Here is a 24,006-nt window from a genome sequence, read left to right on the forward strand (position 1 = left end):
ACCCACTGCCAAATCCAAGGTCATTCCAGCTTTCTTTACACAGCATTAGCATGGTATATCTTTTTCCATCCTTGTACTTTTAACCTATTGGTATATATTTAAAGTGAATTTCTCATAGGCACCATATGGTTGAGTTGTGCTTTTTTTAATCCGATCTGATACTCAGTCCCTCTTAATTGGGATGTTCAGATCATTTATATTTAATCTGATTATTGATATAAACCTTCTATCTTTCTATTTGTTTCCCACCTGTAATTTGTTCCCTTCTCCTCTTTCTGACTTCTTTTGGATTAACTGAGTAATTTTTATGACTCCATTGTATCTCCCTTGTTGGATAATTAGCAATAACTCTTCGTTTTGTTAGTTAAGTGGTTGCTTTAGGGCTTAGCATGTACATCTTTCACTTAACACAGTGTCCATTCAAGTGATACTATATTACTTCCCATAGAATATTGGAACCTTTACATTAGTTCATTTCCATGAATTTCTCTTCTCCTGGCATTTGTGCTATTGTTGTCATACAATTTGCTTCTATGTTTGTTAACATATATATTAATAATATAGATACCCTTAACTACATTGTTTTTATTCTTGCTTAAACAGTAATTTGTATTTTGGCAATAATTAAATAATAAGAAAATAGTATTATGTGTTAACCCTGTAGTTACCATCTGTGGTGCTCTTCACTCCTTTGTGTAGATCCAGATATCTATTTGTTATCCAAATACACATATAATAGGTCTCTTGAATCTCCCCTTCCACTCACTAATATTTTATTCATCATTTTTTAAAGCTTATTTTCTCTGTGTCTATCCCAGCACCTCACATAGCATCTGGTGCTTTCTAATCAGATACCACAGGGCAGAATTCTTCACACAAACCTACATCCATTAGTATAATCCTCACGGTCTGCCGTACACACTATCATACCACAGTCCTACTCCATTCTCCACCAGTCAGTCACTTTCTATCATAGCACATTCTCACAGTTAACATCACAAATGTCACACACAATCACACACATGGTCACAGAAATGCACCATGCTCACTCCAGCACACAGAGTTTTGCATAGTTACTCTCACAGAAACACAAAATGACAGAATCACAGGGTGGTGCACTAACTCACAAAATCAGTCAGGTGACAGAAACTTAAATAAAAACTTAAAATATAATCACTGTTGTTCTAAGGGGGCACAGAGTCAGGTTAAGGAGCCGTGAAGTGTCGGGGGAGAAGTGTAATCAGGGAAGCCCTCTTGGAAATGTGACATTTGTATCCGAACGTAGGGAACTTTGAAGATACCCGACATAGGAGCCATTTTAGGAAGAGGGGACACAGTCACATCCACCGTCACTAAATCACAAACACAGGAACCATATGCACAGGATGACACTCTACCCTGACCCCTCCCCTCCTGCCTTCAAGGTAAACCATTCCCTGAGAAAGAACGCCCTAGGGAAGGCGGGACTGGGTGGAAGCATAATGCACCTGCGCACTCCACTCCCAACTGCCCACCACACACCACACACTTTTTTCAGGTTCCCCAGCTCAAAGAGAGGGACTCACTCTTCACGCACTTTGTGTAGACGCGAGCGCACTAGCGCGCGCCCACACACCACCCGGGCCCCTGCGACTAGCCCAAGGCTTGTAATTCTCTGCTGCGTTGCTTAGGGAGGTGAACCGAAACCCTGTGCCTGCGCACTTCAATCCCAGACCGTCTAGTGTGACGCTCGGCCAGTCTCTGTGGCAGACCCAGGCTCGGAGCTGAGAGGAATCATCGGGACTTCCAGGCTCCTTCTGCAAGGCCAGTGAGAGGTCAGCGTGGCAAGAGCCGGGGCACAGGGGGCGGTGTTACGAACCCCCAGAGGAGCTGAGCTGTGGGAGTTGAACTCCCGGGTGCCGAGCCTTTTTCTGGTCAGGACTACATTTCCCAGTGGCCCCCGCGAGCACTGGGCCCGCTGCGCCTTTGTGTCCTCCGGAGGCCCGGTCGTTTCTTTCCGGGCCCGCGGAGGCTGGGTTCCCTCAGATTCAGGGCAGGAGGTGGGCCCGAGAGGAGGTTACCCGAGTTTTCCGGACTTGAACCTGGTCTTCCGGCACTTCAGTTCTGCAGGTAGGAAGTGGGTTGAGGAGCGGCCTGTGGGTCACCCTGACGTCGGTCCCCGGGCCTTCTGTGTGACTCTTCGTGTGAGACGGGGTTGAGACCTTACGGTGCGTGAGCCTGCCACCCGATGTGCCTGTACACGTCGTATCTGTGTGACTGTGGGTGCGAGTGAGTCGATGGTTGGTGCCACAGAGGGCGAGACTGTGAGCGGGGGCGGGAGGGTACTCTCTGTCTCCCGTTGTTCCTGTATCCTCGGCTTCTTTGTGACTGGAGTGTGAGATCACCGGTTGTGATACCCTAGTATTTGAGGCTGGGGGCCATGGGAGAGGGTGACGGTGTGAAACTGCCCGTACCCGTGGCCGCTGTGATCTGTGTAAGATGGTGGTTGGCGCTGTAGTTTTTAAGAATCTGAGTGTATGTTGTGTTGTTTTTTTTTGCGGGGGGGGGGAGGGCGCTGAGTGAGACTCTGTGCCACCAGTATCTATTAAAGCTAACCAGGTGATGCCAGTGTGCCACCAAGTTTCAGAACCACTGACCTACTGGAGAGGAGAAGGAAAGTGGAATCAGGAAGACCTTTATCTGATCTCGGTGCTGTTATTTATTAGCTGTGTGTCTTTATGCAAATGATTACATTACTTGGAGTTTTTATTTGTAAAATCTAGAAAATCTCTTGTTAAAATAATAAATTAAGAAGTGATTTAGGCACAGGTTAAATTGTATGCAAGAAGATTCCTAGGTCTCCATTCTGCCTTCTCTCTATTGGAGGGAAGGGTGCAACAGAGGAAAGAGAAGCAGAAAAATTCTAAGCTAGTGATTCTGGATGCTGCAAGGAAAGCCTAGTTTCTCATGTTCTCTTACCCATCTCACTCATCTAAGGACACTGCCATTTCCCAAGAGAAGAGTCAAGGGGAGGAAAGAATGGCTGTTGGACTTCTTAAAGCCATGTACCAGGTGAGCTGGTGTTTTCTCTTTCCTGAAATATTTTCCTGCTTTTCAAAAGAAGCAGACATTAATTTTCCTTCTGCTGAAACTTTTCTGGGTGACCAATCATGTCACTTCTTAAAACCCTCCAATGGATTCCCACCTGATTCTGGATAAATGTTGAAGTCCTTGCCTTGGCTTGCAAGGCCCTACATAAACTCGTCCCTGGCTAACCCTCTGACCTCATCTAATTTTTCCCACTCTGTATATCACTCACTTGGCTCCAGCCACACTAGCTTCCTTGTCGTGATCTGAGTGCATTCTTAACTCATGGCCTTGCACTTACTGTTCTCTTTGCCTAGAATGCTGTTCCCCCAGATACAGACCAACTTCTTCATTCTGGTCTCTGTCCAAATGTTCATTCATTCAACAGATTTTTGCTAAGCACATTAACTAAGAGGGCTTAATCCTAGTCTTCTTTTCTGCTCTGTCTACACTCCTTTGTTGATCTCACTCTGTTTCACGGCTTTAAATACCATTTATATGTCAACAACTACCAAATTGTATACAGCCCAGAAATCCAGACTCATATATCCAACTGCCTACTCAGCATCTTCATTTGGTTGTGGAATGGATACCTCAAATTTAGATGTCTCAAACGGAGTGAAATGAGCCATTGGAAGTTTGGGAGCATAGGAGTGGCATGATCTGATTCCCATTTAATAGGATCACTCTGGCTGCTATTGAAAATAAACTGAATGGGACAAGGATAGAAACAGGAAAATCAATTAGAAAACTCTTACATACTTCCCCATCTAAGATGTTCAAGCTAAAAGTCTTCCATTAGGAAATTCTGTTTGTCCTGCCTTCAAAATATATCCAAAATCTGACCACTTATTACTACCACCAGTTTCTATTCTGGTATAAACCAATATCTCTCACCTGGATTATTGCTATCCCCAACAGAGCAGCCAAAGTGATCCTGTTACGTATGTCATATTATGTCATTCCTCTTCATTTCAGGGAGAGAAACAATGGAAAGTATAGACAACTCTTTAAAACAGTTTAGCTGTAAGGGAAGAAGAGAAATGAGTGGTAACTGAAGGAGAAACTGTAGTCAACAAGGTTTTTTAAAGATGGGTATATGTCTGTGGGCTGATGTTAAAGATTCAATAGAAAGAGAAATTGAAGATGAAGAGGAGAGAGGAGGGAATTGCTGGAACACTGCTTGCGAAGCTGAGAGCAGCTGAGGTCTAGGATACAAGTGGAGGGGTTTGGCCTTTGCTAGGAAAGTGGGCTGTTCATTTATAGTAAAAGGATCAAGTTAGAGTTTATGGGCCAGATGCAAGTAGATGTGTAGATGTTGTGGGAATTTGTGGAAATTCTCTTAAAATGACTTTTGTTTTTTCAGTGAGACAAAGCAAGATCCTTAGCTGAGAGAAAGGATGGGGGGTGAGGTATTGAAGATTGAGGAGAGAGAAGAAAGTATCAAATGGTCATTTAGGAGGGTGGGGGAAATGAATGGACTAGAGAAATATATCATGTATGTAGGTAGAAATGTATCATTTTGGCCCCCTGGAAGTTAGTGATCATGAATTTAAAGTGAGACCAATTAGCATGATTTCTCTAGCAAAGTTCAGCTGTGCAGCTTCCAGAAACAGAGTATGCTGAGTGATGGCTGTGGTTTAACCAGGTGAGTATAGTTAAGTGAGAGGGAGCCGGGCAGTTGAGGGTATATGCGTGGGGTGATTATAACAAATGGTTGTTCTAGGAAGTGAGGGTATGTGGGAGTGAAGAACAGTGAAAACGTGGTGAGATCAATGATTTGTAGGTTCTAGTGTGGTGGAAGAATTATCCTAATTGGGGTACCAGAGGGAAAAAACTGGAATATAGGAGGTAGAAGTGAGAGTGGGAGAGTTGAGATTATGGAGGGTTTTGTACTTATTGGTAACGACAAGGTCTAGGGCATGATCATGAAATGAGCGACTGTAGAAGTGTGGAAGACAGGCTTATTGGAGAAGATGGGGTCAGAGAACTGAGAGGCCAGGCTGTTGGGAGGGTTATTTATATGGATATTGAAACATATGGGTACTCCCGTACGTTTAATGGGAGTACCATTGGAGAGAGTAACAGTGAGTTAGATGCTGAAGTGTTCAAGTAATGACAGAGAATTTGCATCTACGAGGAATTGGTAGATAATGGAAACAAGAAGTGATAGTGACATAGCCTGATTTCATGAGGTGGAAAACTAGGTATATTTTAGGAAAGAGGGTGGGGCAATGGTATGGAAACAAGTGTAAGGAGAAAGAGGTCACCTACCTCACCTCCATGTGCTGTGTACAAGGGATGTGAGAAATAAGACAGTCACCACATGACAGGGCTTCAGGGAAAGTTGTCTTCTCCATTGGGAATCATGTTTCTGTAAGGCAAAAACGTTAAGGGAACTGTTGACTTTCTTTAGACTGGTTTGATTATAATTATGAATGGATTTTGAAACCAAGTATTTGGTTAGAGTTCAAATATTTTAAGAGGTTCTTTGTTAGAGGTCAAATATTTTAAGGTTAGAGTTTAAGCTCCTTATGTTGACATTGTAATTATTTTCATTGACTGTATAAATTAAAGACTCAGTGAAAAAATGTGTATGTTGTATATAAAAAATTTATACATTTATTATACATATTTATGTAAGCTAAGGAAAACATTTTTGGAAGCATGTATACCACATAAACTAACTCTTAACAGGAGCGTTTCTGCAGTATATGAAGGATGTTATTGCTAGGGCAGAGAGAGAAATTCACAAACGACTTCATATAATTAAATAAGAAGAAAAGTTACTGTGTGTTGAAAAAACACTTTAAGAATTTTTATTTTGTAGAGACAGTTTTTTAAACTATGACAAAATTGTATCAAATGCCCAATTAAAAATCTTGCTTTGACAGATTCACCTCTTCTAATTTTGTAAGAAAAGAAAACAATTTACGAGTGTGTATGTGTGTGTGTGTGTGTATCCATCCCCACACACAAACACATAATGTATGTTAGTTTTCATCAGGTGGTCACATTATAGAAACCTGGAATCCAGCTGAATCATAACATAGCTCCAAGTTTTTAAGAACTTTACTCAGCCCCTATAAGCAAAAACAGTATTATGGGGCTTCCCTGGTGGCGCAGTGGTTGCGAGTCCGCCTGCTGATGCAGGGGACGCGGGTTCGTGCCCCGGTCAGGGAAGATCCCACATGCCGCGGAGCGGCTAGGCCCATGAGCCATGGCCGCTGAGCCTGCGCATCCGGAGCCTGTGCTCCGCCACGGGAGAGGCCACAATAGTGAGAGGCCCGCGTGCCGCAAAAAAAAAAAAAACAGTATTATGAGTGGAACACTCATTTCTTTACACAAAATTTTAAGTACTGTCTATAAAAGTATTTGAATTTTAATGGAATTGATCATTTGTTTTGCTTGATCTAGAACAGTTTTCAGAGATACAGCAAGCACTTTATGGTCTCATTTTTGATCCTCTTATAGCTGCTTGAACTTTGCAAAGCATTCATTCATTAATTTAGTTTACTCAGCAAGTATTTGAATGCCTCATGTGTGCCAGATACTGTTCTATAACTGGTATATAGCAGTGACCAAAACAAAAACATACTCTGCCCTCATGGACTTTACATCTTAATGGAGGTGGGGAGCAGACAATAAATAACAAAATAAGTACCATATAGAAAAATAAGGAGGGTTAGGGGAATAGGCAACTTGGGTAAGAGCATTGCTTTTGTTATATACAGAATGATCTGAGAAGCACAAAAGCCCTGAGGGGGAACATTCTTGACATATTTGAGAATGTAATATATGGGAGAGCCCTGTGTGCCTGGGGCAGAATGAATGAGGTGAGTATGGGAAGAGATGAGGTTGTTTCACTTCATTTATTTATTTCATTTCAGGAGTTGGTGACCTTCAGAGATGTGGCTGTAGACTTCTCCCAAGAGGAGTGGGATTGTCTGAATTCTTCTCAGAGGCATCTGTACAGTAATGTGATGTTGGAGAACTACAGGATCTTGGTATCACTGGGTAATAGTATCTTCTTGTAAAATTGAGCTTGTACTCATAAGGGGCACTTTGCTACCACCATTGTTGTGAATTTTTGGATAGCATCTGTAGTGCTTGGCTGAAAGTCTGCTGCCTGTGCCAAAGTAACGGGTTAATATTTGTGGAGTTGGCAGTGAACAGGTCTATTATTAATCTGTGTTGGAAGCTTCAACTTCCCTGTCCTTTGAATACATGTCCTTATCACAGTTTTCTCTGGCTTACTGCAAGCTCCCTCTTCCCTGATGATCAAAGAATTGGATGTGAGTTCTGGGATATCTACAGCATGACCAAATTCTGTTTCTTATATGCAGGACTTTGCTTTTCTAAACCAAGTGTGATATTATTGTTGGAACAAGGGAAGGAGCCCTGGATGGTAAAGAGAGAGCTGACAAAAGACTTGTGCTCAGGTGAGTGAAGAGGAATAGGCAGGCAAAAACCTTTGCAGGTGACAGCCCAGCTTGACTCAAAGGTATCACACCTCTTCACTCTTCTTTGTTGTTGGCATGTTCCTCTCAAATGTCCTAGGTCTTAGTAGAAGCTTGAGTCCTTTTAGTGTGTTCTCCCAAAGTTGATATTCTAAACTGTCTCTCCTTTCACATTTTGCCCCCTCTTATCTATTCTGAGTCCCCTTCCTTCCCAGTCTCATAAACCTCTTCCAGTCTTTAAAAAATCTTTTCCTAATCTGATGAACTTTTGAACTTTTGATGAACCACAAACAGCTGTAACTGAAGTAACAAGTTCAAATCCTGACACTTACATGCAGTGGAACTTTGGGCAAGTTACTTAGCCTCTCTGTGCCTTTGCTTTGTCATCTATAAAATGGGATAATATTTTTAAGGTGCTTTCAACAGTTCCTATCTCATATTATGAGCTCAAAAGCTGTTAGCTGCTAGTATTATAATAGTAGTAGTTTATCTCTAAATGCCTCATTTTTCTCTTAATGGTCAGTTCATTCATTCCTTTAATCAACATTTATTGAATTTGTACTTTAAACAGAGTACTTGCAAGATGCTAGGGTATTATACATTTATGTAAATAATCAAATAGTTGATAGGCTTGTAGCAGTGATAAAATATGGCTGAAAATGGCACACATGAAAAGAAAGCTGACATGAAGGAAGCTCAGAGAGAGGTGAGAGAGGAGTCTGCTTAGTTGGGAAGATGGTCTTTAACAAAAACACAGGTCAGGGACTTCCCTGATGGTCCAGTAGTTAAGACTCCTCACTTCCACTGCAGGGGGCATGGGTTTGATCCCTGGTCAGGGAACTAAGATCCTGCATGTGGTGTGGTGTGGCCAAAAAAAAAAGGTCAAAAGCTAGAAAACATTTGAGGGAGAAGAGATTAAGAGGTTAGCTTTGTGGTGTAGGAAGGATTTTCAGATAGGCATAGGAAGCATTAAGGTGAAATGAAGGACTTAAAGTTCAGAAGAAAATTAGGGTCATTGTAAACATCTCTGTCAACACTACTCCCCAACCCATCCCCACCCCTTCCACTACCTCTCCCCAGTCTTTTATGTTCATGTTCAGTTTTCTAAGGAAAAATTTTGATATGGAACTGTAGTATCAAAGAATACATGGCTAAATTTTATTTATTAATTATTATTATTAAATAAATCATACACATATAAATATATTAGACTAAATATGTACTTTAGGTAATAATATAACAAAAAATGTACCTGCTTCTTAACTTAGGATATGGAAGGTTGTCAGTGCCATTTTAGGCCCTCAAGGGCCCCTGCCTAGCGATATATCACTCCCTACTCTTGGACCATCTCTACCACTCACTAGGGTAACCATTATCCTACAATTTTGCTTATCATTTCTTGACTTTTCTTTATTGTTGGTGCCATATAGCCCTAAACAAAATACTTATATTTGCATGTTTTCAATTTTTTATATATGGAAATATATTAGAAATATAGTATACAGATAATTCTGACTTTTTTCAACTCAAAATTATATTCCTGAGATTCATCCATATTGATTTTAGTGACTATTTTTTATTGAATTTTTTTTTCCTGTTGAAATATAATGTATTCCACTGTGAAAAATCACAATTTATGCATTGAAGGGCATTTGAGTTGTTTCAGTTTTATGTTACTATAAATGTTACTGCTATGAACCTTATTATACATGACTGATGGTGTACATATGCTGGAGTTCATGTGGAGAATATAGCCAGGAATTTACTGCATAATGCTATTTTACTTTCCAGATTACTTGTACTAATTTACATTTCTAACAGCTAACAGCTGTGTGTAAGAGTACTCATTGCTCCACATTCAGAATTGACAAATTTTTTGCAATTTTGACGGGTATGAAATATTATCTCCTTATACTTGTCATCTGAATTTCCTTGACTACTAAAAAAATTTGGCATCTTTTTATATATATAAATGGCCATTTTGATTTCCTCTTCTGTGAAGTGCCTGCTCAAGTCTTTTGTTCAGTTTGGGGAATATATATATTTTTTATGAAGTATAGTTGATTCACAATATCATATTAGTTTCAGGTGTACAACATAGTGATTTGATATTTTTATAGACTATACTCTATTTAAAGTTATAAAATATTGGCTATATTCCCTGTGCTATACAATATATCCTTGTTGCTTATTTATTTATTTATTTTTTGCTGTGCCATGTGGCTTGTGGGATCTTAGTTCCCTGACCAGGGATCGAACCCAGGCCCACTGCAGTGAAAGCGCCAAGTCTTAGCCACTGGGCCACCAGGGAATTCCCACTTATTTATTTTATACATAGTAGTTTGTACCTCTTAACCCCCTACCACTATCCTGCCCCTCCCCCATACCTTCTTTGTACTGGTAACCACTAGCTCATTCTCTGTATCTGTGAGTCTGTTTCTGTTTTGTTATGTTCATTTGTTTGTTTTATTTTTTAGATTCCACATATAAGTGATAATATACAGTATTTGTCTTTCTCTGTATGACTTATCACTAAACCTAATACCCGCAAATGGCAAAATTTCATTCTTTTTTTATGACTGAGTAGTATTCCATTATATATATTCACATACATATATATATAGGTATATATGTCACATCTTTATCCATTCGTCTGTTAATGGACACTTAGATTGCTTCCATATCTTGGCTGTTGTAAATAATGCTGCTATGAACATTGGGGTGCATGTATCTTTTTGAATTAGTGTTTTTGTTTTCTTCAGATATGTACCCAGGAGTGGAATTGCTGGATCATATGGTAGTTCTATTTTTAGTTTTCTGAGGAACCTTTGTACTGTTTTCCATAGTGGCTGTACCAATTTACATTCCCACCAACAGTGCAAGAGGGTTCCCCTTTCTTCACATTGTTATTTGTGGTCTTTTTAATGATAGCCATTGTGAAATGTATGAGATGATATCTCGTGGTTTTGATTTGTGTAGCTTATGTTTTTGATTTTGATATTTTGTTTTAAGAAACCTTTCTATATTCTGAAGTCATATAGGTGTTCTCAAATTGTCTTCTAAAGATTTTCCTTTTACATTTAGGGCCATAATCCAATTGAAATTGATTTTTGAGATTGAAGTATTTAATTTCTAAAATCAAATGTCTCAGACATTTACTGAAGAAATGAGCTCTCTTTGCTTATTGTTCTGAATGTTACCTCTTAATATATCAGGTTATAGTATATTTATGGGTCTGATTTTGAGCTCTGTTCCATTCCATTGATCTCTGTTTTCTTACGCCAGTACCACACTATCTTAAATATTTTAATGTAATACTTCAATATCTGTTAGGGTAAGTCCCTATACCTTGTTTATGTTCTTCAGAATTTCTTGTTTGCCCTTTGGCCATCTAACTAAATTTAGGTCAATTTCCACTAGAAAACAACAAAAAGCTATTGGCTTTTGGTCCAAATTTTATTCTATATATCAATTTTGGAATTTGTTTTTATTTGTGAACGTAGTTTATCTCTCCATAATTTTCTCCATAAAGGACATGCACATCTTCTATTAGATTAATTCCTAGGCATTTTAGTTTTGTTCCTGTGTTAAATGTTGTCTGTGTTTTCAATTTGTTGCTCATACATAGAAATAAAGTTAACTTTTGTACTTTGACCTTATATCCAGCAACGTTGCCAAGCTCTCCCATTAATACTAGTAATTTTTAGATTTCCTTGGATTTTTCTGTGGGCAGGCATGTCTGTGAATAATGGCAGTTCCTTTATTTTAATTTCTTATACCCTTAATTTCTTTTTTCTGTTACCCTGTCTTAGATCACCAATGTGGTATGAACCAAAGTAGTGATAGCAGGCATTTTTATCAACTTCTGGTCTCAATGAAAGTGCTTTAATATTTTGTAATTAATAATTCTGATGTTTAAATGTTTCTGGTAGATACCCTTTCATTACTGTTTGCTAGAGTTTTGTTTGTGTAAAGCTTTTGAGTTTTAATGTTTTTTTGTAACTGTAGATGATTAGATGATTTTTACTTTTTCATCTGTTTATGTAGTGAATTACATATTTAATGTTGAACCAATCTTGTATTCCTGAGACAAACCCATCTTCATCTTTTCCATTCATAGCTAGCTGCTATTTGCCAATATTTTGTTTAATTATTTTGCATCTATGTTTGTCAGTGAGGTTGGCCTTCAGTTTTTCCCTTCATGTACTCTTCTTGTCAGATTTTGGAATCAGGATTGTCCTAGTTTCATAAAATCTGTTGGTGAGTATTCCTCTTTTTCTTCCTTAGAAGAATTTGGGTAAAATTTTACAAATTTGTCTTTTGAATGTTTGGTAGAACTTTGTTCATCTTGGCCTGGGATTTTTTGTGTGTGAAAAGAATTTAAACTATTAATTCAATTCCTGTTATAAGATTTTGTGGTTTTTTTTTTTTTTTTTTTTTTTAGATTTTGTGTTTTTTATTCTTCTTATAGTCATGGAGTTATGGTTTTTTCTAAAAATTTATAATTCTCATATAAGTTTTAAAATTTATTAGATAAAATTATTCATTATTTTCTCTTATCTGAAGTTGGTAGTATATGTAAATATGACCTCTTTTTCCTTCTAAAAAGGGAGAAACAAATCTTTCAACTTATTGTTTTCAGACATTTTTTACTTCACTGATCCTCTCTAATTTATCTTTAAAATTTTTTCATGTATTTCTCTACTATTTTATTCCTCCTATATTTTTTATGCTATTTTCTCTCTCTCTCTTTTTTGCTGGCTTTTAAACTTAGATAATTCAGTGTTTTTGAGGCTTTCTCTTTTCTATTATAAGCATTTAAGACTATATTAGGAATATAGTTCACATATTTTGGTATGTAACATTTTTGTTATCATTGTATATCTTAACATTTTCTAATTTCCATTGATTTTTTTTCTTGACTATGAATTATTTGGAAGCTTTAAGTTGCAAATTGAAGGTTTTTGTTTGGTTTAACTACATTGTGATTGGAGGATACAGTCTAGTTAACATGCATTCTTTGAAATACTTTGAAACCTCTTTTACATCTTAGGGGTTAATTTTGGTAAATATACTGTGTGTTCTGGAGAATGTCTGTGTGCTGCTTGTGGAGTACAGCATTTTATATATGTTCATTGGATTAAGCTCATTAATTGTGCTGGTCAACTCTTCTGTGTCTTTATGGATTTAAAAAAAAAATCTCTTTGAGCAGTATTTTGAAAGTGTTTTATAAGGTGATACGTTTGGGGGATTATCTTTCTGGTGAATTCTTATATTATTGTTACTCTTTAAATCTAGTGATGATTCTTCCCTTAACTATTTAGCTTAATATTAATATAACTATATTAGCCTTCTTTTGTTAATATTTCCTTAGTTTAGTTTTTCCCACCCCTTTACTCTCTTACTTTCTATGTGTTCTTTTTGTGAACAGTATATAGCTAAACATTTTTTTGTCCAGTCTGATAATCTAATTGTGTTCTTGTTGAGTTTTAGGAGTTCTTTATGTACTCTGGATATTAACCCCTTTTCAGATACATGATTTGTAAATATTTTCTCTCATTCTATCCGTGGGTTGCCTTTTCACTCTGTTGATTATGTCCTTTGATGCACAGAAGTCTTTAATTTTCATGAACTCCAATTTGTCTACTTTTTTCTTGCCTGTGCTTTTGGTATCATAACCAAGAAATCATTGCCGATTATAATGTCATGAAGATTTTTCCCTATGTTTCCTTCTAAGATTATTTTAGTGTTAAGTTTTAGGTTTAAGTCTTTGATCCATTTGGGGTTAATTTTTGTATATGGTGTAACAACTTCTTTGTTTTGCATGTGGATATTTAATTTTTCCAGCACCATTTATTGAAAAACCTGTCCTTTCTCCATGGAATGGTCTTGGCATGCTTGTGAAAAGTCATTTGGCCATATATATGAGGGTTTATTTCTGAGCTCTCTGTTTTCTGTTCCATCAGTATATATATCTATCTTTATGTCACACCACACTGTTTTGAGTACTGTAGCTTTGTAATAAGTTTTGAAACCAGGAAGTGTGAGACCTCCAACTTTCTTCTTTTCAAGATTCTTTTGACTATTCAGGGTCCATTGAGATTACATATGAATTTTTGGATCAATTTTTCTGTTTCTGGAAAAAGCATTGGGATTTTGATAGGTATTACATTGAATCTCTAGATAGTTTTGCGTAGTTTGGACATCTTAACTTCTAATTAACTTCTGGATATTAACCCCTTCTAATTAAATTCTAATTAACTTCTAATCCATGAACACAGAATGTCTTCATTTATTTTATTTTTTAAATTATTTTTTATTTTCGGTACATGGGCCTCTCACTGCTCTGGCCTCTTCCGTTGCGGAGCACAGGCTCTGGATGTGCAGGCCCAGCAGCCATGGCCCATGGGCCCAGCCGCTCCGCGGCACGTGGGATCCTCCCAGACTGGGCCACGAACCCACATCCCCTGCATCGGCAGGCGGAATCTCAACCACTGCGCCACCAGGGAAGCCCCTCTTCATTTATTTATATCTTTAATTTCTTTCAGTAATGTTTTGTAATTTTCATTGTAGAAGTCTTTCACATTCTTGATTAATTCCTAAATATTTTATTCTTTATTGATGCTATTGTAAATGGAGTTGTTTTCTTAATTTTCTTTTTAGATTGTTCATTGTTAGTGTATAGAAATGCAACTGATTTGTGTGTGTTGACTTTGTATTCTTCTACTGTGCTGAATTTGTTAGTTATAAAAGGTGTTTGTTTTTCTTTTGTGGAGTGTTTAGGATTTCTACATGTAAGATCATGTTGTCTACAAACAGAAACAATTTTATTTCTTCCTTTCTAATTTGGATGTTTTTTATTTGTTTTTCTTGCCTGATTGCTCTGGCTAGAGTCATTTCTGACTTTAGTTGAACTGCTCTTTTTTCTTAGTCTTATTAAAGGTTCATCAGTTTTGTCGATCTTATTGAAAAAACAACTCTTGGTTTAGTTGATTCTATTGCTTTTTAAATTCTCTATCTGGTTTATCTCTGCTTAAATCTTTATTATCTTCTTCTTTCTTCTAGATTTGGCTTAGTTTGCTCTTTTTCTAGTTTGTTAATATTGTTGATTTGAGATCTTTCTTCTTTTGTGATGTAAACCTTCACAGCTATAAATTTCCCTCTTAGCACTGCTTCTGATGCATCCCATAAATTTTGGTATGTCATATTTTTATTTTCATTTGTCTTAAGATATTTTTAAACTCTTCTGTGATTTCTTCTTTGACCCATTGGTTGTTTAAGTGTGTGTTGTTTAATTTCCACACGTGTGGATTTTCCAGTTTTTCTTTTGCTATTGATTTCTAGTTTCATTCCATTACGATTAAAAAAGATAGTTAATTTGATTTCAATCTTTTGAAATTTATTGACTTGTTTTATGGCTAACATATAGTTTATCCTGGATTCATGTTTATTTTCTTGATGAATGTTAGGATTTAAAAAACAATTATTTTTTTATTCATGGTGCTTTTGTTTTTTTTGGCCATGTCACACAGCTTGTGGGACCTTAGTTCCCCAACCAGGGATTGAACCCGGGCCCAACGCAGTGAAAGTGCCGAGTCCTAACCACTGGACTGCCAGGGAATTCCTTAAAAAAAAAAATTTTTTTTTTTTGCAGTGAGTTTGCCAAACTGCAAAATCTGAGAGGACAGCATTCCACAAGATTGTGCTTATTTCAAACACCAGCTGCAAGTTAGGGGATCCTCAGGGCCACCCTCATTTGTGACCCTCTGGCTACATGTTTGGGAGTGCCTACAGTCACCCTCAGGTTTAATAATTTACTAGAATGACTCACAGTACTCAGAGCAAGAGCTATATGTTATCATTACTGTACAGCTTTACTGTAACAAAGACTACAAATCAGAACTAGCCGAAAGGAGAAACACCAAGGGTGAGGGCTGGGAGAGTTGCAAATGTGAAGTTTCTGTTGTCCTGAGGGCCCACCAGGCATCTCAATATTCAAAAGAATATTACCAACCAGGGAAGCTCTCGCAAGCTTCAGTGTCCAGAGTTTGTTTGTTTTGTTTCATTATGTAGGCATGATTGAGTGAATCATTACCCAACATGACTCAATCTCCAGCCTTCCTTCCTTTCCCAAAAGTCAGACTGATATCATGGTGGCTCAAAGCTCCAACCCTTTAATCATATGGTTCGTCTTTCCAGCATGGTTAGCCTCCAGCCTGAGTCATCTATCTCATTAGCAAAAACTATCTAGGGGCTCATCATGAGTCACCTTACTAGTATTAACCATCAGGTGTAGTCCAAAGGGCTCACCATGAATAACAAAGACACTCCTTCCAGGAGTTTAGATGGCTTAGAGGTTACCTCCTGGGAAATAGGGACAAAGGTCTGCCAAATTCTTTATTGCACAGTTCTTTTAAGAAATCACAATAGGCTCTGACTGTAATTGAACGGACATAATAGGTAAATTTAGTCAGACTTTGTGGCTTTACATTGTTGGTTCCTCATATACAAAAGCAAAGTGTGTATCTTCTCCCTTTATTCAGATTTTTTGGGGTGGTCCATCAGAATTGTAAAGCTTTTGTTCTTTTCTTACAAAGTTTATTTCTAGGGTTTTTTCCCTCTTCATTGTTGTTGTTGTTGTCAATGTTAAAGATATCCTCTGAGACTAATTATTTTCTTTATGCTTTCTTCTATTGTTTTTTAAAATTGATTCTAAAATTGCAAAATAATATTCTTATTTGAAAAAAAGAAGTATAAATAGTACAGTAATTTCCCCCATAGCTTTTATATTCTATTCTATATTCTATTCTTTTATTTATCTAATTATTCATATGTGGTATTTTGCAAGTCCCAATGTATACTTTGTATATAAAGAAAGATAATTCTTATTAATGGTTACTATTACTAGCTGTCTTTTTTTGCGGGGGCGGGGCACACCACGCGGCTTGGGGGATCTTAGTTCCCTGACCAGGGATTGAACCTGACCAGCGTAGAGCCTTTAACCACTGGACTGCCAGGGAATCCCCTTTGTGACATTTCTTAATAATATATTCCAAACTGTGTATGTTACTGTGAAAGTGTATTTTATACTTCTTCAGTATAAATCATTGAACAAGTTGATTTTTATTATAACCTTTAATATCATGTGGTATTAATGTTCTCAGCCCTGATTTTTTCTTGCTTACATTTGTCCTTCTTAATCTCTTTGGGTTTCTTCTCTTTTCCTTAATATCTTAATGTTGGAGTGCTCCAGGGTTCACTCCTTGCTCCTTTCTGTGCTATCTACACTCATTCTCTTAGTAATTTAGTCTCTTTAAATACCATCTATGTGCTGGCAACTCCCAATTTAAAAACCTCTAGTCCAGACTTCTCTTTTTTTTTTCTGAATTATAGTTGATTTACGATATTATATTAGTTTCAGGTGTACAGCATAGTGATTAAAAAATTATATAGAGGAGCTTCCCTGATGGCGCAGTGGTTATGAATCCGCCTGCCAATGCAGGGAACATGGGTTTGAGCCCTGGTCCGGGAAGATGCCACATGCTACAGAGCAACTAAACCTGTGCACCACTACTACTGAGCCTGCACTCTAGAGCCCGCGAGCCACAACTCCTGAGCCGTGTGCCACAACTACTGAAGCCCACGCGCCTAGAGCCTGTGTTCCGCAACAAGAGAAGCCACTGCAATGAGAAGCCCACATGCTGCAATGAAGAGTAGCCCCCACTCACCACAACTAGAGAAAGACCGCATGCAGCAACAAAGACCCAACACAGCCAAAAATAAACAAATAAATACATAAACTTTTTAAAAAATTTTATAGATTATACTCCATTTATATAATTATAAAATATTGGCTCTATTCCCTGTGCTGTACAATATATCCTTGTAGCTTATTTATTTTATACATAGTAGTTTGTACCTCTAAATCCTCTACCCCTATCTTTCCTCTCCCTGCTTCCCTCTCCTCACTGGTAACTACTAGTTTGTTCTCTGTATCTGTGAGTCTGTTTTGTTATATTCATTTGTTTGTCTTATTTTTTAGATTCCTCGTATAAGTGATAACATACAGTATTTGTCTTTCTCTGTCTGACTTATCACTAAGCCTAATACCCTCCAGGTCCATCCATGTTGTTGCAAATGGCAAAATTTCATTTTTTATGACTGAGTAGTATTCTATTGTATCAATCTATATATACCACATCTTTATCTATTCATCTGTTGATGGATACTTGGGTTGCTTCCATATCTTGGCTATTGTAAATAATGCTGCTCTGAACATTGGAGTGCATATATCTTTTTTATTAGTGTTTTCATTTTCTTCGGATACATAACCAGGAGTGGTATTCCTGGATCGTATGGTAGCTCTGTTTTTAGTTTTCTGAGGAACCTCTGTACTGTTTTCCACAGTGGCTGCACCAATTTACATTCCCACCAACAGTGTAGGAGGGTTCACTTTTTTCCACATCCTCACCAACATTTGTTATTTGTGGTCTTTTTGATGATAGCCATTCTGACAGGTGTGAGGTGATATCTCACTGTGGTTTTGATTTGCATTTCTCTAATGGTTAGTGATGTTGAACTTCTTTTCATGTGCCTGTTGGCCATCTGTATGTCTTCTTTGGAAAAGAAGTTCTTCTGCACGTTTTTTAATTGAGTTGTTTGTTATTTTGATATTGAGTTGTATGAGCTATTTATATATTTTGGATAACAACCCCTTATCCTAGACCTCTACCTTAAACTTAGTATCATGTGTCCATCTGCCTTCTCAGCATTTCCATTTCAAAGTCTAAAAGACATATTAAGTTTATGATGTTTAAATCTGAACTCTGGATCTTCTATACCTCACTACCTAAGCTTGCTGTACCCATAGCTTTTCCCATCAATGTTGATGGCTATTCCATCCTTCCATTGTTCAGACCATAAATTTTGAAGACATGCTTGTCTCATCTCTTTCTATTACATTCTATATCCAATCTGTCGGTATATCCTCCTGGCTTTTCCTATAAAATATACGTAGAATCTGACCACCTCTGTATACCTCCACTGATATCTCTCTGGTCTGAATCATTATCATTTCTCACACTGATTGCTACAATAGTAGGTCCCCTTCCTTCTCCCCTTGCTTTCCACCTTCCAGTATTTTCATTAAATCATAACTAGATATCACTTCTGTACTCATACCACTTCAGTGGCTCTCTATCTCACTCAGAGTAAAACCAAATTTCTTAGGTGCCCTATAAAGCTTTAATAATCTGATTATCCTTTACCCCCTGACTTCATCTCCTACTACTCAGTCCTCTCCAGCCACAGTGGCCTTCTTGCTATTCCTCAAACAATCCAAACATGCTTCTACTTTTAGGCTGTTTCTTCTCCCAGGATGTTCTTTCTTTAAATATCTAAGTAACTAACTTTTTCACTTCCTTCAAATCTTTGCTTTAATTTTTTGTTTGTTTGTTTGTTTTTGGCTGAGTTGGGTCTTTGTTGCTGCATATGGGCTTTCTCTAGTTGTGGCAAGTTGGGGCTACTCTTTGTTGCAGTGCATGGGCTACTCATTGCAGTGGCTTCTCTTGTTGTGGAGCACGGGCTCTAGGCGTGCAGGCTTCAGTAGTTGTGGCATGTGGGTTCAGTAGTTGTGACGCATGGGCTTAGTTGCTCTGCGGCATGTGGGATTTTCCTGGACCAGGGGTCGAACCCATGTCCCCTGCATTGGCAGGCAGATTCTTAACCACTGTGCCACCAGGGAAGTCCTGCTTTAAGGTTAACTTATTCATGATTCCAACTTTGACTTCACCAACACTCCTGATCTCTCTTATCCTGCTTTTCTTTTTCTATAGCACTTAGTACCTTCTAACATACAATAAAATTTACTTATTTAGCATTTATTTTCTGTCTCCCCCAAGAACATAAGATCCATGAAGGTAAGGATCTTCATTTACTCCAATATGAAAGCATATAGAACCTTGTACCTGGTACAAGTTTCAATAAATGTTCTTGAAAGAAGTAACTATAAAAATGGAGATTATTTCAGTTCCTGTATTATTCATACATGCATAAAATTATAACTGAGTCCAGTCACCTACATAAATCCTTCTTGACCTGAGATTTACCTTATTGATTTTCTTATAATTCTAATCATTCCTCCTCAAGTTTCTCTATGATCTATTTTCAGTTTCTGTTCTTACACACTTCAGAACTACTTTCATAAATGTACTTTCTGGTACATAATAGAGTAGACATTTTTTTTCTTATTATTTTTCAGACTGGGAATCTGTGTGTGAGACTGAAGAGTTAACCCCAAAGCAGGACATTTATCAAGTGCGATCATCTCAGAAAGTAATAGAAACACTTACAAGCTGTGGCCTTGAGTACTCCAGATTGAAAGAAGAATGGAAATGTGAGGGCCACTTTGAGAGGCAACCAGTGAATCAGAAGGCATGTTTCAAGGAAAAGACAATCACTCACGAAGAAGCCCCTGTTGATGAAAGAGGACAAGAATATAACAAAACTTGGGGAAGTTTCCATCCCAGCACACTACTTCATACACAACAGATAATCCCCAAAGAGGAGAAAGTACATAAACATAACACACATAAAAGCTTTAAAAAAAGATTAATGGCTATTAAGCCCAAGAGTATCTATACAGAGAAGAAACTTTTGAAATGTAATGACTGTGGAAAAGTCTTCAGTCAGAGCTCATCCCTTACTCTTCATCAAAGAATTCACACTGGAGAGAAACCCTATCAATGTATAGAATGTGGGAAAGCCTTCAGCCAGAGATCAAATCTTGTTCAACATCAGAGGATTCATACTGGAGAGAAACCCTATGAATGTAAGGAATGTAGGAAAGCCTTCAGTCAGAATGCACACCTAGTTCAACATCTGAGAGTTCATACTGGAGAAAAACCTTATGAATGCAAAGTGTGTAGGAAAGCCTTCAGCCAGTTTGCTTACCTTGCTCAACATCAGAGAGTTCATACTGGAGAGAAACCCTATGAATGTATTGAATGTGGGAAAGCATTTAGCAATAGATCATCTATTGCCCAACACCAGAGAGTTCATACTGGTGAGAAACCTTATGAATGTAATGTCTGTGGGAAAGCGTTTAGCCTTCGTGCATACCTTACTGTACATCAGAGAATACATACTGGAGAGAGACCCTATGAATGTAAGGAATGTGGGAAGGCTTTCAGCCAGAATTCACACCTTGCTCAACATCAGAGAATTCATACTGGAGAAAAACCTTATAAGTGTCAGCAATGTAGGAAAGCATTCAGCCAGATTGCCTACCTTGCTCAACATCAGAGAGTTCATACTGGAGAGAAACCCTATGAATGTATTAAATGTGGGAAGGCTTTTAGCAATGATTCATCCCTTACTCAACATCAGAGAGTTCATACTGGAGAGAAGCCTTACGAATGTAATGTTTGTGGAAAGGCTTTTAGTTACTGTGGGTCCCTTGCCCAACATCAGAGAATCCATACTGGAGAGAGACCCTATGAATGTAAGGAATGCAAGAAAACCTTCAGACAGCATGCACACCTTGCTCATCATCAGAGAATCCATTTTGGGGAGTCACTGTCACCACCCAATCCAGTCAATCACCAAGTCCTGTAGACTATCTCAAAAATACTTCTGGAATTTATACTCTTTTCTCCATCTCTAATGTTGTCATCCTTGTCTAAGATTCATCTCACCTGGATCACTCTATAGCTTTCTAACAGGTCTTCCTGTATCAACATTTGGTCCCCTTAAATTCATTTTCCACCATGCACCCAAACTGATCTTTTTCAAGTGTAAGAATACACACATCACTGCCTCCAGTTAAAAGTTTTTTTGGCTTGCTGTTGTTCTTAAGCTAGCATCCACAGTCTTTAAAACTGTCTATGAGGAGCTTCATTATCTGGTTCTTAGATACCTTTCAGCCTTATTTTATTCCAGTCTCTCTGGGCACTAGGCACTTCCCAGGTCTAAGAGCTTAGATTCTGGAAAATCATAGCTCTACCACTACTGTAGCATTGTGTGATTTTGAGTAACTTGCTTGACTTATCTAAACCTCAGGGTTTTCTTTAATTCTTAAAATAGGGATAATAAAGGATACTGTATTGTAGAAATGTGAGTATTAAATGAAATAGTGTCTATTGTAGATTGGTGCATATTAAGTAAAAAATTTGCATGCAGAGTACTTAACATAGTGCATCAAATATAGCAGATATTCAATTTAATAATAATAGCTAACATGCATTGAGTGCCTGCTTTGCACCAGGCACTGTTCTACATACTCAACATATATTAACTCATTTAATCCTTACAGCTAAAACAAGATTCCTTAGTGGATAAAGCAGAACATCAGGGGAAGCAGCAGGTCAGAACTGGGGAAACCTAAAAACTTTAGAATATATGTGGGAGTGTTTGTACGCTAGGTGAGTAATTGATATAGACAAAAGTAGTAGAACTATAACACAACCAGTTTTAGGAGATTTCTAAAGAAACAATTGGATATACTAATTAAATAAAATGAAGATTCACTGAGAAAAATGGAGAACTTATATTTAGATGAAGAAAAGAACAGAGTATTGCAATTAACTCCAAAAACCCAATAAACAGAAATTTATACTGTAGCATAAAAAGACATCAATCCCAGGTAATTGAATGGGTGAATCTAGGTGATTTCAAAAGCATTTAAACTGTTTCATCCCATAGAAAAAGTATATAAATTTTTATCAAGTGATTATAAAATTGAAACCAAAAGGGGACTGAGGAAAGAAAACTACAGTCAAATGTAGTTTGACTACATTTATATATATACACACATGCATATATATACTTTCATTCAGTGAATTTTGAGTACTGTTTGCCACACACTGATTTAGACATGAGGAGATAACATGATCAATACAAAGACCATGTCCTCATGGAGTTAAAACAATAGATTTTCTAGGCCCAGAAAACTGAAGAACAATAAAATAAATTGAAGGGTATTATATAGCCTAGGCTGAAGAGACTCAAAATAACAAAGTTATCAGTTACTCCTAATTTACAACTTCACTGCAGTTCCAAGCAAAATTCCTCAATGGGCCTTTTTGCCCTTTAATTTCACAGCTTTGTTTTGAAATTCATCTATGAAGTGTGAATTCTAAAGAACAAGAAAATTATCGAATCTAATCTATTTGTAGAAATTTTGCATATGATAAAGTTGGTTTATACCAGTAGAGAAAGGATGGATTTGGGAGTAGTAAAATAATTGACAATGTATATCATGGCAGTAAGGGAAAAAAATAAAATGAACTATTTCAAAATCATCACATTAAAAAAAGCATCACAGTACCTATTACTGGGAAGATGTGGAGCAATAGGAATATTCATACAGTGCAGTTGAAAATAGTTTTTTAAAAACAATAATGTATCAATATCTAGTAAAGTTGAAGATGTGGATACTCTTTGACCCAGCAATTCCACACTTAAACCTCTACAGAGCCTCTCCTTATGTGTTCAGGGAGATGTACATGAAGACCCACTTCAGTGTTGTTTGTGAAAATGAAAAGTTAGGGTAAGCAAAACAATCATTAGGGTTTAAATAAGAATTGAAATTAATGAACTAGAGATACTTTTATCAATATGGATACATCTCAGAAACTATTGAAATCGAACTAGAGGGTATTTTGTGTGATATGGTTCCACTTATTTATATAAAGTTTGAAAACATGCAAATCAACACTGTGTATTTTTCATGGCTAAATACCATATGGAAATAGTGTAATAACATTTATGGAAATAATCATCAAATTGTGATGACCTCTGGGGAGGGAGAAAAATGAGATTGAGGAAAGGATGCAAAGGGAGGTATCTTTTAATCATTAATTTCTTTAAAAAATAACTGGCCAGTTCTAAATTGATGGTTGTGGGGTTTTATTCTCTGTATCTTTCTATATGTTTAAACTATTTCATAATTAAAAAAATTTAAGTAATGTTTGCTTTTGTCAGTTATTCCTTCACTATACCTCAGGCATGCCATATTCACCATTCATCCAATCCATAGTCACCATTTTCTTCAGAAAGAAGCTCGTATACAATTGTCTTCCAGATGCAATCACTGTTAACAATTTGGTGACTATCCTTCCAGGCATCAAGAGTTTTGAGAATGACTATATTTTTACGCTGAGAGTTTTATATCCTACTTACTGCATTTTCTTCCCCCATCATTCCTTTTTTCCCCCAGCTTTATTGAGGTAGGATTGACAAATTAAAATTATATATATTTAAGGTGTACAACATGTTTTCGTATATTTATACACTGAAATGATAACCACAATCAAGCTAATTAACACATCCATCACCTCACATAGTTACCATTTGTGTGTACTACATCTTACCATCAGTATGATTAACAATCACTCGCTATTTCCCCCCAACCACTCCAGGCCCTGGCAACTGCTAATCTACTTTTTGCTTCTATGAATTTGACTATCCTGGACATAAATGG

General features: G+C 37.4%; 1 protein-coding gene across 2 annotated transcripts; it reads left to right on the forward strand.

The window, feature by feature from the left end:
- The first annotated feature begins 934 nt into the window (after positions 1–934).
- LOC113605538 (zinc finger protein 570) lies at positions 935–23,491 on the forward strand. 2 transcript variants are annotated; one of them, XM_027078983.1, is made up of 5 exons: positions 935–2,109; positions 2,977–3,051; positions 6,957–7,083; positions 7,413–7,508; positions 19,786–23,491. In XM_027078983.1, the coding sequence occupies exons 2-5, from the start codon at positions 3,019–3,021 to the stop codon at positions 21,138–21,140; spliced, it is 1,611 nt and encodes a 536-aa protein (XP_026934784.1). In that variant the 5' UTR covers positions 935–2,109; positions 2,977–3,018; the 3' UTR covers positions 21,141–23,491. The 2 variants fall into 2 exon arrangements, with proteins under 2 accessions (XP_026934784.1, XP_026934785.1); XM_027078984.1 differs by lacking the exons at positions 935–2,109; positions 2,977–3,051 and having other exon boundaries at positions 6,955–7,083; positions 7,413–7,570.
- Positions 23,492–24,006: the final 515 nt, after the last annotated feature.

The sequence above is a fragment of the Aethalodelphis obliquidens genome, unplaced genomic scaffold (genome assembly GCF_003676395.1).
Source record: "Aethalodelphis obliquidens isolate GAN/ISIS:26980383/991018 unplaced genomic scaffold, ASM367639v1 scaffold43, whole genome shotgun sequence".
NCBI classification, from domain to species: Eukaryota; Metazoa; Chordata; class Mammalia; order Artiodactyla; family Delphinidae; genus Aethalodelphis; species Aethalodelphis obliquidens.

Bases quoted from the DNA above. Each gene is read 5' to 3' on its own strand.
- LOC113605538 (XM_027078983.1), top strand. From the start codon at position 3,019: ATGGCTGTTGGACTTCTTAAAGCCATGTACCAG. The intron at 3,052-6,956 runs GTGAGCTGGTGT...ATTTCATTTCAG, and splicing joins TTCTTAAAGCCATGTACCAG to GAGTTGGTGACCTTCAGAGA. The intron at 7,084-7,412 runs GTAATAGTATCT...TCTTATATGCAG, and splicing joins CAGGATCTTGGTATCACTGG to GACTTTGCTTTTCTAAACCA.